The sequence below is a fragment of the Mus pahari genome, chromosome 3 (genome assembly GCF_900095145.1).
Source record: "Mus pahari chromosome 3, PAHARI_EIJ_v1.1, whole genome shotgun sequence".
In the NCBI taxonomy this organism is placed as follows: domain Eukaryota; kingdom Metazoa; phylum Chordata; class Mammalia; order Rodentia; family Muridae; genus Mus; species Mus pahari.
Window position 1 is genome coordinate 147,594,414 of NC_034592.1, and position 17,205 is coordinate 147,611,618.

Consider the following 17,205-nt stretch of genomic DNA (forward strand, 5'->3'; position numbering starts at 1 on the left):
TACAGCCGAAGCTCTGGCCTGCAGCCCTCTGCTGCTCCCCTTTGTCTGTGCCTAGCTCACTGTGTTCTATCATCCCAACAGAGTCCTGCTGGCCCAAGGTCCTCTCCTCTTGACCCCAAGTGTTCAACAACAGGCCCTCAATTAATGAGTTGACTGAGTTGGGCTCTAACACCTTCCTGGTCTACAGGTGAACTGGGAGTCCCTTGTTAGGAGGGGCAGATCCATCTGGCTCCATAGCCTGACTAGGTTGGCTCTGTGTAACTGGTATTCAACTCACCTGGGAAAAGTGACTGCGAGATTACAAAGAGGAAAGCCCTCCCCATGCCAGGCCAGCTTCTCCTAAGGCACAAAGTGAAAGGCTGTGGTGGTGCAAAGTTTTAATCCCAGCCCTCTGGAGGCAGAGGAAGACAGACCTCTGTGAGTTAGAGGCTGGCCTGGTCAGTTGGTTTGTCTGCCTGTCTCTCTGTCACACACACACACACACACACACACACACACACACGGAGTTAAATGGTAAAGTGGACAGTCCAGTCCAGTGGTAGAAGACCCACAGACTTATCGATCCATTTTGGCTGCCTGGCTTCTGGGGAAACCACTGTGCAGGCCACACCTCCTCTCGGGCACTGGTGTTCAAGGCAGTGTGGCACAGTACTTACCTCATACTTGTTGGGAGCAATGAAATTCAGTGTCTCATCAGGATCGTACAGGATGGAGAAGGCCAATTCCAACACCTCCTGCAGACAAAAAGCCGGAGTGACTCGGAGGAGTGCCTGGTTTTGATGTCACCAGGGTTCCTAGGCATGCAGCCAGGCGTGGCTGGACCTGGAGCCAGTGTTAACTGACCTTAACCACCCACTCCCTGCCACAGTCACCCTAAGATGTGGTGGTAGTGTTTTAAATTAGGAACTTTAATGGTGAAGCCTGCCTGGATCCCAGCAATGGAGAGGTTTCGGATTTGAGGTGAGTCTGGGCTACCTAGGAGGTCCCACCCTCCCCCGAAAGCAACAAACAAAAATTATTGCAGCAAAGTATTTTCAAGACTCAGAACATGGAATGTCAGTACCATACACCACCCTGTGTTTTTATCTTAGATCCCAAGATGACCAATTGGTTTCCTCTTTCTATGTTGCTGTACTCGGTAAAAAAAAAAGTCCTGAGAGGTAAAAAAACAAAACCAAAAACCTCCAGCAAAAACAAACCACTGATGAGCTGAGACCGTCTGAGCGTCAAAACAATAACTGCAATGCAGAGTCACACGCGACCAGTTTACACCCATGTGCTCACAGAGTCACACGTGACCGGCTTACACCCATGTGCTCACAGTCATACACGACCGGCTTACACCCATATGCTCACAGAGTCACACGCGACTGGCTTACACCCATGTGCTCACAGAGTCATACACGACCGGCTTACACCCATATGCTCACAGAGTCACACGCGACTGGCTTACACCCATGTGCTCACAGAGTCACACGTGACCGGCTTACACCCATGTGCGCATAAAGTCACACGTGACCGGCTTACACCCATGTGCTCACAGAGTCACACATGACCAGCTCATACCCATGTGCTCACAGAGTCACACGTGACTGGCCTACACCCATGTGCTCACAGAGTCACACGTGACTGGCTTACACCCATGTTCTCACAGAGTCACACATGACCAGCTTATACCCATACGCTCACAGAGTCACATGTGACCAGCTTACACTCATGGTCTCACAGAGTCACACGCGACCAGCTTATACCTGTATGCTCACAGAGTCACACGTGACTGGCTTGTACCCATGTGCTCACAGAGTCACATGTGACTGGCTTACACCTATGCACCCACAGTCACACTCGACCTGCTTATGCTTAAACTCATGCACTCACAGACAGACTCAAATGACCGGCTTAAACTCATGTGCTCATAGAACACTAAAAAACATACAACAGAGACATAAAAGTTGGTCATGATTGGGTGACACTTGGAACCAGCTCTCACTGCTTTAGGAGGAGGTACATGCAATGGGAGGCAAGCCTTTGGCCTCCTGTTCACCACCTGTGCCACAGGAAGCTAACAGTAGATAAAGGCGGGTTTCTTCACGGAGAGGTGGCTCAGCTCATTAGTAAAGGCAGTACCCTAGTATACAAGGCTAGGCCCTGAGCAGCTAGTGTGCTGACACGGCAGAGCACCACCCAGCCATTAGGGCCTCCCTCTATAGGTCCCAGTACCATGTAGGATGTGGCCAAGCCAGCGCAAAGTCAAACCCAAACCAAATCAAACCTCTAGGTCCCCGGGCCAATTTGCAGATCTGGGACAGAAGAAAAGCACGGAGACCCAGTCAGCAAAACTGAGACTCTGGGAAATGGCCAAATAAGCAACATGGTCCATTACACTAATAAAGTGAAGCCGGGGAAAGGTGGAGGGCAGGGCATGAATGAAGGACTCAGAGAGGAAGGACATACTGCAGCAAGCAAAGCCGCTGGAATGGATTCAAACCTGGGCACGGTGTGTGTGCGCGCATGTAACAAGGTGTGCATGTGTGCATGTAACATTTACAAGGCAGCAGGTGGACATTAGAGTAAATGGAGTATTTCATATTGAATAATGGCCTTTTATCTTCTGCTAGGTGTGTCAATGTGACTCCATGGCTGTATCCTTCAGAGATGTGCAGGAGACACTCATGAAAGAGATGCTGTGCCACTCGGGGCCTCCCAGCGCTGTAAGGAGGAGTGGGCAGCGGAGCTGCCAGGGTTGCTGAGGCTGGAGAGATGTGCACTGGGATCTGTTTATTCTTTTTTTTTTTTTTTTTTTTAAAGTATTTATTTATTTATTATATGTAAGTACACTGTAGCTGTCTTCAGACACTCCAGAAGAGGGAGTCGGATCTTGTGGATGGTTGTGAGCCACCATGTGGTTGCTGGGATTTGAACTCTGTACCTTCGGAAGAGCAGTCGGGTGCTCCTACCCACTGAGCCATCTCACCAGCCCGGATCTGTTTATTCTTATAGTGTTCAATGCTCTTAATACCACCGTATAATTTAAGGTGGGATGAGAGCCCATGTCTGCAGCTGTCACGGGTAGGGGCTGGGGCTCAGCCCCGCCCACCCTCCCGCCTGCCCATCCACCTGCCCGCCTCTCACCTTGTTCTGTTTCAGGGCACTCTTCTCTTTCATGTGAGGACAGTCTTTCCCGGTGACAATGGCCTTAATATCTGCGACAGGAACTGATAGAGAATGGGAATCACCGCCTGGAAGCTGTTGCCGCAAGCTATCAGCACTGCTCGGTGCTGGAAGGGAAGCCCAAGCCCGAGCACCAGGATGTGGCAGCTCTCAGGCCCCAGGGCCCTCCCAGCTCAGGTGTGTGTGTGTGTGTGTGTGTGTGTGTGTGTGTGTTAGCCTGCCCTGCTCCTCTGTAAACCCAGCTTCGTCAAAGCTCATGGGTTCATCTTTTCAGGGAATAGGGCCTTGGGCACCTGTCCACTCCTTCCCCATAGTGCAGGTGACAACGTGGCCAAAGCAAGCAGCGTCATAGCCAACAACCAAGTGGCCACCTGCTAGATTGTGCCTCGTGGGAATGCCTGCACTTCTCAGTCCTCTGTGGATGGAGTGGCGCGTTATCCCACTGGCCCAGATATGAAAGCAGATGAGAATGAATTCACAACATCTAGCCTTAGCAAGTGACTGGGGCTACACCAGGGCTTCCATTTAGACTCTGTAGCTTTAGAACCCACTGCCTGTTAGTGTAGTCTTGTCCCGCCCTTTATGACCCATACACCGCCACAACTGGGATTCAGTAACTCTCCCACCACCCCAAGGTGGACCAGAGAAAGGATCTTTAGCAGATGAGGAGACACTAGGCTTGAGAGCCAGGACCAGCATTTGGGACACTTGTTGACACACCAACGGAGACATGCACCTACTTTTCTCCTGCAGGGATTCGAATGTCACCTCCCCTTGAGGGTTGTCATCCAAGTCACCGTAATGCAAAACCTTGTGGTTCAGTGCCAAGCGGCAGTGCCAGAACCTCTCTGGGAAACAAGGATGGCAAGCAGGTGAGACGGGCAGTGCTGGGCAAAGGGGTGCCGTACAGAGCCAGGTCCCCAGGCAAGCACCCCGGCAGACTCCCCATGCTCCAGCCGCTCCCTTACCTTGCCGCCGACGGTTCCCGATCTTCCGGAAGCTGCTGCCCTCACACAGCCGGTTCAGGCGCTGTTGCTTGATCAGCTCCAGGATCTCAGGCTGGATCTTCTCTCGAAGCTCCCTGTGGGCACATTCACCCATGCCGCGTAAGACTGCGGGAGAACAGTGCTCTCGGAGGTGGAACTGGTAGGAGGCTGTCTCCCTCACGGGCCCTCTCAGCTGACACTTACACAATTGGTGGGGACTGGAAGTCATCCTGGCTCATCCTCTCAGACTGGCGCAACCGCAGAATTTCTGAGTAGCTCAGGCTACGAAGTTTACTCTTGAACTGATCCAAAGAGTTGGGTTTAGAGGGCAGAGCCCGGGTGATCTGCTCTCGGACAACTTGCATAACCTGGGCAAGAAAGGAAGTCACAGACCGCTCTGACAATGGCCAGGCCAACGAGAGACGAAGACTCTCCCTCACCCAGTGTCTCACGCAGAGTGGGTAACACAGAGTCCTGACTTCCTAGTGGACACCTCAGGTCACATGACAGACAGTGACAGGAGTTTCCTTTTCACACACATCAGGGAGTGGGTTCTGATCTCAACTCTTAAACAATCCGTCACTGACTCTTTCAGCAAGATGAGCTGTACTCAGACCCCCATCACCCTCGCCTCTACAGAGAGGCGACTTCCTGTACACTATGCCGCGAAGAACAGGAGAGTCAGCACGCGCGGGCATGAACCTACTGAGGAAAGGGCATTCTCAGAAAGGGCATTCTCAGAAAGGGCATTCTCAGAAAGGACTAATGAGCATGTGTGTGTGTGAGTGTGTGTGTGCACATGTGCACACACACACTCACTCTCACACACTCATACAGACACACTCACACACTCTCATACAGACACACACAGACACGCACACACACTCTCATACAAACTCACACATACACACACACTCTCATACATAGACACACACTCACATAGACACACACTCTCATACACAGACACAAACTCACTCATACACACACTCATACAGACACACTCACACACACACACACACACACACACACACTCACTTACACAGGCAAAGAGAGATAGAGAGACAGGAAGAGCCTTACAGGCGCCTCTTCTTTATATTTCCCAAGGCCTGTCGTTTTGTTTTACTTTCTCGAGACAGGGTCTTGCTACATGGGCCAGGCTGACTTAGAGTTCATGCCTGCCAGCCTCACATGCATGCGCCTAGGTCAGCTCACCTCCAAAGCTTCCCCAATGGGGCAGTCAGTCTCAAAACACTGGGTTCCTGGGCTGTCAGCTTGTGAGAGCCTAGCACAGTGCTCCACTCCAGGGCCCTGGGAGCACAGAGGCCCGAGAGGCACAGTGATGTGCAGAGCATGCTGCCCTTCCTGCATGGCTGGCCCAGCCCTTCTGCCCCGCTATTTCCCTGACCCCTGTGGAGGCCAGCGGCAGGGCCAGCTTTCCCAGGTAGACCCAGGTCTTGGGTATCATGGGGAAGATACCTGTTCAAGGTCACAAAGGGAGTCACGACAGCCGAGACTCAGGCTCTCTAGTACTTCGACCTTGTGACACAGCGCTGCCGGCCAGGCTGGTTCTCCAGCTCAGGGATCCCCAGGCGCTGGCCAGCTGTCAGGTTGTCTCGTGGTCTCCTGGCAGCCTCTGGGTGGCTCGGCAGCACTGACCTTGTTGAAATCCTCGGCTGTTGCCCTCATCTCCTTCCAGGTCTTGTTCAGCAGCTGGATGCAGATCCCGAAGAGCTCCTCGAAGGCTCGGTCATGGGTGAAGAACATCGGGTGGTAGTCATTGCGCCCTTCATTAGCTGTGGAGAAGAAACTGTAAGCACGAAGGCTCGGCCTCAGGCGCCCAGGGTGCCCATCTGGCAGCTCTGCATCCTCTGCACTCAGATCATGAGGACAGAGAAAACCGACCATGGCCACGGCCGCCAGAGGCAGACGGGCTTTCCTCAAGCCCTTAGCTCTCCGCCCTGGCACAGACTCAGCCAGCCCTTACACACAGCACTGGGGAGCTCACAGAACAGCAGCTACGATCACCACGGATGGGGGTGGGAGTAAGAACAAGGTCCCCCGCCTAAGGCCCTCTAGTCCCTCCTGGCATCTGGCTGGCTGTCACCTCTAGCTGGGGACTGGCTGCTGCAGACTTACGGAGCTCCCCGACCTGCAGGATCTCACAGAGCATCTTGGTGAGCTCGATGGCACTGCGGCCAAACGGACACTCATGTTTGTCCTCCCGACTACTGTTCTCCAGCACGATCTACAAGCAGAGAGGATGTGGGGGTGAGGGGAGGCGGGCGTGGATGGGCACCAGGAGTGAGGGGATGCCCCGCCCGGTCTTTACCCGGATGTAGGTGTCCTGGTGGACTTTGGCCAGGTACAGCATGTTGTCCAGCGCCAGCATTCCAGGAGGAGTCTGGGTGAAGTCCAAGGCTGGGTTGATATGGTTCTGGAGAACCCAGGAGAGCAGGTGTGAACTTGAGGTCCTTGTGTGTGGAGTGAACTGGGGGCAGCCTGTCCTCCCTTTCTCTCAGCCCCACCCTAGCTCGTCTGGTTCCTGGAGCACTGGACTAAGGTTGCTTCATCCTGCAGCTCAGTACCACGTAGGTACACAGTACAGTTAAAGCAGCCTCACTCCCAGCTGAGCCGTGTTTAACCAGACAACAGTCAACGGCAGCTGTGTGATGAGCAAGCTGCCTTGGTGAGTTGATTCACACAGGCTGCGGTGGGTGCCACCCCTTCCTCTCCACTGTAGGACAGGGGTGGGGAAATGGAAGGTGGAAGCTAAACCTTAGCACCATTAAGGCGAGAAGAGACAACCAGAACTTTACCCACTGCAGACATATGGTCCCCTTTCCCTCCACAGAGGCTGGCTTCCGGGCCTGTAACTGATGGATCTGGTTTACGCCCACTGAGTGGCCACAGGCAAGGGAAGCCAAAGGCCCTCACCTCTTTGTGTCTGCCACTCCAGGGCTATCACTATGGAGAGGGGGTTGCCAGGGCGGAGAGTACTTCGGTACTTACGGTGAAGCCCAGCATTTTATAGTCCTTGGTATACATGGCCTTGCGCTTTTCAGTCCCACTCCCAGGGACGTTGCTGGGGTCAGACTCTGCGTCGAATGCAATCCTCCTCAGTTCAAATATAATGTCTCTTTGAGCCTGGGAGGGATAATGCCGTAGGCAGGTCAGTCAGCTCCCAAGAGAAGCAGGGAAGAGAAAGAGCAGGGCACGCATTCCCAAGCCAGTCTCTAGGGATGGACCAGCGGGAGGATGGAAGGACAGAAGAGGGCTTTGTCCCAAGTCCTCGGGAGATGTGGCCCACACTAGTTTTGAGGAGACCAGTTCACACAGCACTCTCAGCACACACTGTGGGTGGAAGGACCACAGCCATGAAGAAACAGCACAGCTTACACCAGGATGGCCCCCCAGCACCTGCCTGGTCATTGGGATCCATCTTCGTCATCATTCTTTCTTCCAGAAGGTTAAAGGTCAAGACCTGAAGGACATACAGTTGATGGGCCATCTCTGTTTTGATTGGACGATTCCCTCTGATCACATGCTAGAGAAAGAAAGGCAGAAGCAGGCTCAGTGCACCGTCTTTCCTAAAGAGCCGTGTGTGTGTGTGTGTGTGTGTGTGTGTTTTGAGCATACTGGGCAGGGATCTCTTCCTTCCAGTCACGGTGCCTGCACACTCTTGAGTGGAAGAGGGCTAGACTCGGCCAGAGTAGGTTGACGCAGGCCTTCCTCTCCACTCTTGGGCAGGGGAAGTGGAACAGAGAATGACAGCTTAACCTCAGACACCAGAGGTAGGGGCAGGGAGCACAGTTGGGGAGAGACCCGGCCAGCGGAGCCAGACCTGGCCAGCGGAGCCAGACCCGGCCAGCGGAGTCAGACCCGGCCAGTGGAGCTAGACCTGGCCAGCAGAGCTAGACCCAGCCAGGCTTGCCCCTCACAGGACTAAAGCCGAGGCACCAGTGAGCACATGGAAAAAGATCACTGGTAGACAGGCTCTAGGCTAGGTCACTGTAAGTGACATGGAGCCACCTATAAGGAAGGCCACTGGCTTTCCTACGCACCCTCACATGCCCTCCCCATCCTTTCCTTTCCTGTCACCCATGTCAGCCCCTGCCTGTCCTTTAGCCATCCCTCTATCCTCCCGATGCCAGCTCAGCAAATCCCTCTGACATGGCACCCCAGCCTCCCTCATCTTCTCACCTGCTGTCTCTCTTTCTCCCTGGCTATCTTGGCTAATCACTTTGGGTATCTTATGTGGGTCTCCAACCTGTCCTTAACCCCACAACACCCAGCTTTTCCTCCTGGCTCCCTGGACTTCCCAGCCAACGCATCGTGAATCCTGTTACCCTGGGTTCCTGTGCAGCTTCTGCCACGTCCCTACCCGTGCCCTTCAGGTCTCACTCAGTAGCCCTGACTCTAGAACCTCCCTGGACAGTGTAGCAGGCACTAGTCACTTGTGGGCATTTGTGACTGTGGCCCTGAGTCACAGCAGCCGCCCTCTCAGTGCTTGACAGATCTCCATGGCCCGGGCCAGTGGCACAGCACGGAGTGCTACGTCTCTGCAGAGCTCCCCGGAGTCGGCCGGCCCACCCCTGCCTTGCCTCGAGACCAGCCTTTTGGAACCTGTGCCATACAAGCTGATGATCCTGGGCTCGCATGGCTGGTGGATAAGAGCCAGGTCCAAACTTCAGTACATGCTGTCTACAACACACCAGTCCTGGGAGCCTTAGTGTGAAATGAGAAGGCTGACCGTGTCCCTGATGCGCCATGAATGAATCTGCTGCATACTGAAATGTTTTTGTATCATGGGTTACATTTCCCAGCCGGCCGTCAACCTTCCTTTAGCCCAACTGATGGACCATCTCTAAGTTCAGTTGTACTTCCCCACCCCCCTACCCTACCCTAGGCCTCACCCTCAGCTCGGCCCTCCGGCTTTCGCTCATCTCTGCTGCCTAGTACAGTTCCCAAAGCCGCACACAAGGATGAATCCCACTGAAATGATCACCCACTCAGGCCCCAAGTCTTTCCAGGTAGCGTCCTCTCTGGACAGAACTTCCGCAAGCTGAACACGCGCAGAGCCCGCCCTGCCCAGCTGCCCTCAGAACAGAACTGGGATGGCTTCTACCCTCCAGCTCCTGCTGACATCCGCATGCCCTTTCCACCTCTCTTGCTAGTTCAAGCTCAGAGACCCTCTCCAGTCCCCATGCTCCTGCCCTTCTGTGCTCTCACAGCCTGGGGCTCTGCCTCCTGCTGGCCTCCATTAGAGCTCTTCCTCCACCCTGCTCCAAACCCCTCTCAATGGCTCCCTCCCCCCACCGCCCACTGCTCCCTGAAGTCCACCTCTAGACCTTCCTCCTCACTGCTCACAAGATGGCTATGAAGAAAGGGAAGCGGCAGTGGCTCCTGGGTTTTGCTCACGGTTCTCAGGCGAGGGGGAGGGCTCTATCAGCCATGGCTGCAGCTCTCTGGCTTCATCAGCCAAGTCAGTTAAGGCCTAAGGCTCAGCTGTCTACTCGGTGGGACCCTCTTCTGATCCATCAAGCTAAGCTTCAAACTTAGATTTTCCCCAGAAATGTCTCCCCGTGCCCATATGCAGAGGGGGTACCTAAGCAGCAGTTCTGGAGTGCCCACAGCATGGCAGGGTTGTCATGACTTGGGGATCAAGTCACACAAGGTAAAGCCATTGGACTTTGCAGGTTTGCTTAGAGCTTTCTTCTAGAGCTCTGTTACTACACACATGCACAAACATAATTGTGTACACACACACACACACACACACACACACACACACACACATACATACACACACACCCTTGCTGCCCACAGCTGCCATGCACCCTATCAGGCATGGCCTATGTATTAGCTCCTTCAGTCTTCACACCCAGCTAAGCAAATCAAAGCACAGGGAAGCAGGGTCAACTGCTCGGGATCAAAGCAGTCTGGAAATGGCCAAAGCCACTGTCAGCATCAAATCTTTCACGCTCGACTCTGATGTTCTGTCTGTTACCTTTACTGCTGTCTCTGGGTTTTCCTCTGTTTTTGACAACTAATAAACTCTTTTCCTTTTTTCTTGGCTCCTGTACCCCCCCCACCTGCCTTCACACAACCCACACCATCGCTACAGTAATAAGAGCGAAGACCTTTCCAGACTCGTCTCGACCCCTCCAGCAAGTACTCAGTCCACGGCGATGTAGAGTCCATCTGTACCGCCAGCCTGACTCTCCCAGGGCTGTGCTGGGAGGGAGACTAAGGTCTAACTTGGTGTCTCGCCTGGGGGCCTAATACTTGCAGCTTCTTGAAAGGCTTCCTGACCCTCCCTGCAAAGCAGACCCCACTGGTCCTGCTCTCCGTCTCCTGGCCATAGCTGTGCTAGGCCCCACCTTTCCCAGCAGAGCAGCACGTGCCCTCCCCTCTGCGTGCTCCAGGTCTCAGCCCACTCTGAGTTGGAGCTGGTTTAACAGGTCTATATTATAACAGGCAGTGGAGATGGCCTTCCCCTTCTCCCTGGAGGGGCTGCAATCTCTTGGGGACTATGGGGCTGGCTTCCCAAATGCAGCTAGGCTCAGAGGAGTTCAAGAGAAAGCTCAGGGTTCAGAAGTGCCTAGCACCTGTTAGTAAGCTCCCTCCCCCCAGCAATGGTGACAGTCACAGCCCTCCTTGGGATGGTGAGGACCACCAGCAGCAGGAAGAAACATTAACAGAAGGCAGTCACTGGGAACTCACGTTCAGGATTATGGACCGAAGGTGCTTCTGTGCAAAGGCGTTGGCCATGTCCTAGGGAGGGAAACCAACACAGGTAAGGCAAGGCAGGTGGCATCTGTGACTGCTGTCGGGGGATGGAGTCCTCACAGCTCGTGCTGTCGGGGTATGGGGTCCTCACAGCGAGAATGCTCTCCTTTCAAACGAATGGTGAAGAAATCCACTGACCATCAAATGTGTTTTACTCTAAAACTTCCCCTGCTTTTTTCATGAATGCAAGTGAACTCAGCTTCCCTTCCTCCGGGAACAATAAAGTCTCATGTCTTCACAAAACTTGGATTGCTTGAGGACAAGACACATGTGTTACAAGCATGCTGGTGACAAACACTGCACGCAGAGCACACGGCAGGACATGTACCACTCCAGGCAGATGGCCACAGCTCAAGAACCCTGGGCAGCAGACTGGGCTGTGAGATGAGGGTATTGTCGCTCAAACCTCACTGAGAGAGTCGCATGTTGTAGGCCTTTGGGTAATATTTCACAGCCGATTCACCTGTCCATCATATTTGGCTCAAACTTCAACAGTAACATTTTAATTATTAAGTATCCAGGAAATAAAGTATTCTAGTAAGATGAGTCCTCTACAGAGATTTAAGGGTCCCATCAACACCACTTTGACCCTCTTTTAAAAAGACACTGGAAGGACTGCAGTGGTTATCGTTCAAGCCTTTCCCAAGCCTGCTGGGACACTGTCGCTCTGAGGGGCTGTTAAATTTCACCCATATCAGGATACTTCTAATTTTCTGACAACTTTTCTCAATTTTTCAGTCTGTTCCTTCCGATGTCAGCAACCTGTCTTAGTGATGTTAGTTACACCGACAACTCCCTTCTAAGACACTGCCTTCAGTCACCTTTATTGATGGCGGTGAATTAGTGGGTCTGGGTGGGCAGGGTGACTGCTGTCCAATGACCTCTCTCATATATTTCTAAATCTCTGTCCATGTTACAGACGTCTGGTCAGAGCACCCAGGTTTATTGTGCACTCCTGAGCATATCTTGGCTAGAAGAGGGAGATGGTGCCTGGACACTTCCCAGATGGGACTAAACCCTGGGCGGACAATTCTGAGAATTTACCTGCCAGCAGAAGCTAAGATATGAAAGCCTGTGGTGAGCTTCTCCTTGGTGCTGGGGTGGGGAGCAACACACTCCTGCATGTCCTCACAGGTGGCCTTCTCCAGTGTCCCCTAACTAAGAATAAACACCCAAATCCTTTGTGATCTTAAAAGTTTGTGTATGTGTGTGTGTGTGTGTCCTGAGAAAGCCAGAAGAGGATGTAAGATTCCCTAGAACTAGATAGAGTTAGAGACAGTTGTGACCCTCCATGTGGGTGCTGGGAACTGAACCTGGGTCCTCAGCAAGAGCCAGGCCATCTCTTCAGGCCCCAGACTCTCTTTCGTAAAAAGGCCTGGAAACCCTCACTCCAGCTTTGGCAGCCAGGAGGCGCCACATTATTGGGATCATATTATTGAGGAAAGTCAGGCTGCCTCTGCATCTGACACCAAGCGCATCCCAGACTCCCTCAAAGGCATCAAGACAGAAAGCCTGGCCACTCTCCCTTCCATAACTGTCACCTCCAGTGGCTTTCTGGCATTCCAATATGACGGACATATGCTCTCTTCCCAGGGGCCTGGTTCCCTGAGCAGCCAGTCTAGCCCGTATGCTTCCTGCCCAGCTTTGACCTCCCCACCAGGAAGAGCCAGGCCCTCTACAAGAGCAGTGCTACTTACAGTGACGGGCAGGTCTAGAGGGTTAAGGTGCTTGTCCTGCCAGCAGAAAGCAAAAAGCACAGAGAGAAGCAGACAGGATGAGCTTTTGGCTTACAATGAAACAGAGACAGGAAGGAGATGTTCCCAGAGCCACACCATCCAGACAGAAGGAGATGCTCACAGAGCCACACATTCAGACAGGTAAGACAGACAAACTATGGATGCTCTGTTCCTCCCTCTAGTGAAGGAACTCCTGAGAGTCTGGTGCGTGACCCACGTGGGCTTCACTTAGTTGGCCTGTATCACTGACGATCAGAGAGCCCTGCTCCCGTGTACCGTGTGTGCTTTTACCAGAGACCTCGTGCGGCAGGGCTGGAAGGAGGCTTAGAGGTTGCTTGACTTGGTCCTTTACCTTCCTAGAAAGGTGAGCTCGGACTGAAAGGCTGATACGGCTGCCCGGCCAGAGGAAGGACAAGCATCCTGCCCGGGTCCTCCATTCAGGTCCCACACTGTTAAAATAGGGGCCTGGTGTGACCTAATGACCTCATCATGAGAGTGGTCAGTGCCAACATTATAGGTGAGGACCTCAAGCTGGGACAGGAAGAGCTTGCCAGGACTGCACGGAGCACACAGCTGGTCCAGAGGAAGGCGGCTGAGGGGCGGACCAGAGACTGCACAGGCGAAGCCTGCTCTCAGTCCCATTGCCTTCAGACCACAACGGTGGCAGAGGGGCCCCCTCCCTCTTCTTCCTCTAACTCAGGAATTAGCACGCTGCAGGCATACTGGTGTGTTGTCTGTGTAAACAGTGTGACTGGGGACAGCTGTACCACTGTTTACCTCTTGTCGGGAGCTGCTTTTGCCTACAACAGCTAAGGCTGAAGAGTTGCTTCCTGGCCAATCAGAGGGAAAGCCTGCAGAACTCTGCTCTGATCCAGGAGGCCTGGAGTCTCCCACTCCCAGTCGGTTCCTAAGGCTTCCCTAACTTAGGAAAAACAACCTGCTGGGTTCTGGCCAGGGAAAGTGAGGAGGGAGCTCCAGGGGCATGGCTAGATCTCTGCTCTCCGCCCCGCAGTGCCCACTCTGCTCTCCGCCCCCACAGTGCCCACTCTGCCCTCCGCCCCCGCAGTGCCCACTCTGCCCTCCGCCCCCACAATGCCCACTCTGCACTGCGGTGGTTCTCTCAGCTGACCCAGAGGAAAGGTTGGAAAGGCAGCCACGGACCTGTCTCTTGTCTTCAGGGGCCTTCAGGAACAGCGCATTAATCAGAGCAATGGCGTAGGTCTGGATCTCCTGGTTGGAACTGTGTCAACAAAGATAGAGGCAGGGGGTCAGAGGACCAAAGAGCAAGATGACAGTGCTCATGACGCTCACACACACAGCTTAAAACACATTGTGATCAAAGGACAAGGAGGGACTGAGTCAGAAGAGCATTCCGAGCAGGCACACACTTGACCCCACTATTCCATGGAAGGGATTTATCCAAGACACTAATCAGAAAGCTCTGTGTGACTTACTGACAAGCTGTTACAATGGAGTCCTATTAAGGAGACGAGAATGTTAAGTAATCCAAATGCTGTCAATAGGGGCTGCTTAATATGGGAGACTCCTAAGGCCTCCTGAAAGTCATGCTTTGGGTGAGGATTATTAACCTGGGACTCAGAGATGGGCTTAGAGCATCAGTGAAGCCTGGATAAGGTCCTGAAAGCATCTGGCGGGCTATGTGGATGTCCTCAAGGAGAGGGAGGCTCGGGTGGCACTGGGCTCCCACAGGCATCTGGGAAAGATTTGAAGCATCTAGCTGACTATGTGGACTTTCTCAAAGAGAGGGAAGCTCGGGTGGCACTGGGCTCCCACAGGCATCTGGGACAGGTTAGAAGCATCTCTGTAGAGAGCATGATATAGGAGAGTGTCCACGATGTATTCACTATTCAGCCAGGAAAAGAAGTACTAAGCAAGGTGCACCTGAGAGTGTATAGCAAGATCTGAATGTGGGCCAGACTATACAAAGGAAAAGCCTGGAGGGACATTCAAGCTAAAGTTTGACAGTGGCCTTGAGAGTAAATAATGAGCAAATAATGTACTATTCATGTTTTCCCATATTTTCAAAGTTTTGACTACAAATTTATTTTACTTTAAGTAAATAAAACAGTCATTAGCATTTCCTCAGAATTTGACATAGCTGGCATGCAGGGCTTTCATCTGCCATATTGTGAGTGTCTCCTGTAGCTTCCTCCAGAGGGCTAACAGCTTCCTGGTCAGGCAGGTCCTCATTGAACATATGTACACTGGTGACAATGTGGGCTAAATATTCATGAGAGAAGCCTGAGAAATGTCACATTCTTCTACTGTTCTCAGGGAGACAGCTGAGGTCACCTTTAATTCAGAGGACAGAGAAGTTGCCAGGACCCCAAACCTCCCTATGCAGAGCCTGTAATCTCCCTCCCACCCTGGCATTTCAAAATGAAAGCTGGGCAGAAGAATTCTTTAAAAGTGACAAGAGGAAGCCAGGTGTGTGTGGCGCACACCTGCCAGCCCACACTGTGAGGGGTGGACAGTCCAAGGCCGGCCTGGACAGCAGAAGACCCACCCCTCCTCTCAGATCAACAGTGACAGGGTGAGACCAGTGAGAAAAGAAGTCACATATGGTTTTTTTTAAATCAGATTAGTGGGGGAAGTGGGCTGGAAGCACCATTGGGCTGTGCTATTCAGTTTTCTGTCAACTTGACACAAGCTAAAGCATCGGACAGGAGGGAACCCCAATTGAGAAATGCCTCCGTAAGATGGGGCTGTATGAAAGCCTGTAGGGCATTTTCTTAATTAATGATTGATGGGGAGGGCCCAGCCCACTGTAGGTGGGCTGGTGGTCCTGTGTTCTACAGGAAAACAGGCTGAGTGAGTCAGGAGGAGCAAGCCAATAAGCATCCCTCCATGGCCTCTGCTTCAGTTTCTGCCTCCAAGTTCCTGCCCTGTTTGAGTTCCTGTCCTGACTTCCTTTGGTGATGAGCAGTGATGTCTAAGCAGAAGCCAAATGAACCCTATACTCCCCAACTTGCTTTTGGTCCTGGTGTTTTATCACAGCAACAGAGACTGTAACTAGGACAGAACTTGGTCCCAGGACTGGGGTATTGTTAGGACAGACCTGACCATGGGTTTTTGGGAGGACTGGAGAAGGACTTTGATACTTCGGGCTAGAAAACACATCGAGTGCTCAAAGCTTGGGTAGCTATTCTGTGGGAGGTTGGAGGTTAAGAATGTTGACAGGATGGAGCCTGGCTTGTGAAGTTTCAGAGGGAAGCAAAGACTCCACCAGTCCATTTGTGTGAACACTCTGACCTGGTCTGCCGGAGCTGAAGAAACACCTGTGCTTAACAAGAAACCAGAACCGCTAAGGTAAAACCTTTGTCTTACTGGGACAACTGATGCTGGTCTGCTGCCGCTGAGAAACCAGTGGTGATTAAGAAGAGACCAGCATCACTGCGGTGAAATCTGGGAAATGCCTCACACAGAAGAGGCAGCCAAGGTTGTTCCTCCCTCTGGCAGCTGAACTTGGTAGCGTAAGAGTCACCCGGGTGGTGACATGAGTTTTGAGGACATGAAGGGGTCACGCAGAGAAGCTGAGGCTGGGCACCATGATGAGTGCAGGAGGGGCTATCAGTGAAAGTGCAGCCCAGCTGCAGATCCCAGCATTTTAGAGATGCCAGGACCGCGGATGACCATCACCAATGGCAACAGGGAAGCTGCGGGCAGGAGCTTAGGAAACAAGCTGTGTGCGCTGCAGAGGAAGAAGCCAGAGAGCTGACCCAACCCCTCAGAGGAGCCCCAAAGAGGAAGTCGTCGGGAAGTGTGTATTTTCCAGGAGCACACAGTTGAGAGGCTTTAAACTTAACAGATTGGAGACTTTGGACTTTTAAAGAGACTGGATATTTTTAAAGGGACAACTTTAGAGTGTTTGGATTTTGTAAGGCTGTAGAACTTTTAAGTTTGTAAAGTGTTTTCGATTGTGTTGCCCTCTTTAACTTGTGGTCGTGGGATGAACAGAGGGAAAGGTTAGCTCCGTGTGATGCTGTGTTTGTCTTTTAAGGTGGCCCGGAGTCAGTTGTGCTGGCCAGCCTTAGGTCTACTTGACACAGCTAGACTCACCTGAGAGGAGGGGTCTCACCTGAAACCTGCCTTCCCAAGATCAGGCCGTAAGCAAGCCTGTGGCTCATCTTCTTAATTAGTCACTGACGCTGAGGGCTCAGGGACCAAGCTCATTGTGGGTGCTGCTACTCCTGGTCCTGGGGGAGCTGGTCCTGGGGGAAGCCACATCTGCCTTGCATCTGGGAGACTGTCTTGGAGCTCTGCATCCTCAGGGCCCCATGGGGGAACTGGGCCATTCCAGTCAAGTCCAGCAGGCAGGAAGGGGTGAGTGTCAGTGTCAGCCAATCAACTGTGTGACCACCCTTCTTTGCAGAAGTTCTGTCGCCACCATCACAGATGGGCTCCCAGTGCTGCCTGTGCAGCACCTGGCTTTATTACAGGCTAAAAGAATATGTCCTGGGCTGGTGAGATGGCTCAGTGGGTAAGAGCACCCGACTGCTCTC

At 52.8% G+C, this 17,205-nt stretch overlaps 1 protein-coding gene across 3 annotated transcripts in view; it reads right to left on the reverse strand.

Annotated features, from left to right (window-relative positions):
- The window catches only part of Elmo2 (engulfment and cell motility 2), a 39,351-nt gene that overhangs the window by 3,433 nt on the left and 18,713 nt on the right, over positions 1–17,205 (reverse strand). For 2 of the 3 annotated variants that reach the window (XM_021194793.1, XM_021194791.1), the window contains exons 9-20: positions 13,844–13,922; positions 10,881–10,931; positions 7,579–7,701; positions 7,167–7,301; positions 6,487–6,591; positions 6,294–6,402; positions 5,814–5,950; positions 4,362–4,525; positions 4,140–4,252; positions 3,912–4,019; positions 3,133–3,215; positions 657–734 (exon numbers count right to left, since the gene is read on the reverse strand). In XM_021194793.1, coding sequence (XP_021050452.1) covers positions 657–734; positions 3,133–3,215; positions 3,912–4,019; positions 4,140–4,252; positions 4,362–4,525; positions 5,814–5,950; positions 6,294–6,402; positions 6,487–6,591; positions 7,167–7,301; positions 7,579–7,701; positions 10,881–10,931; positions 13,844–13,922 — 1,285 coding nt within the window. Of the gene's footprint in view, positions 1–656; positions 735–3,132; positions 3,216–3,911; positions 4,020–4,139; positions 4,253–4,361; positions 4,526–5,813; positions 5,951–6,293; positions 6,403–6,486; positions 6,592–7,166; positions 7,302–7,578; positions 7,702–10,880; positions 10,932–12,643; positions 12,680–13,843; positions 13,923–17,205 lie in introns of all 3 variants that reach the window. The other variant, XM_021194792.1, reaches the window with a different exon arrangement.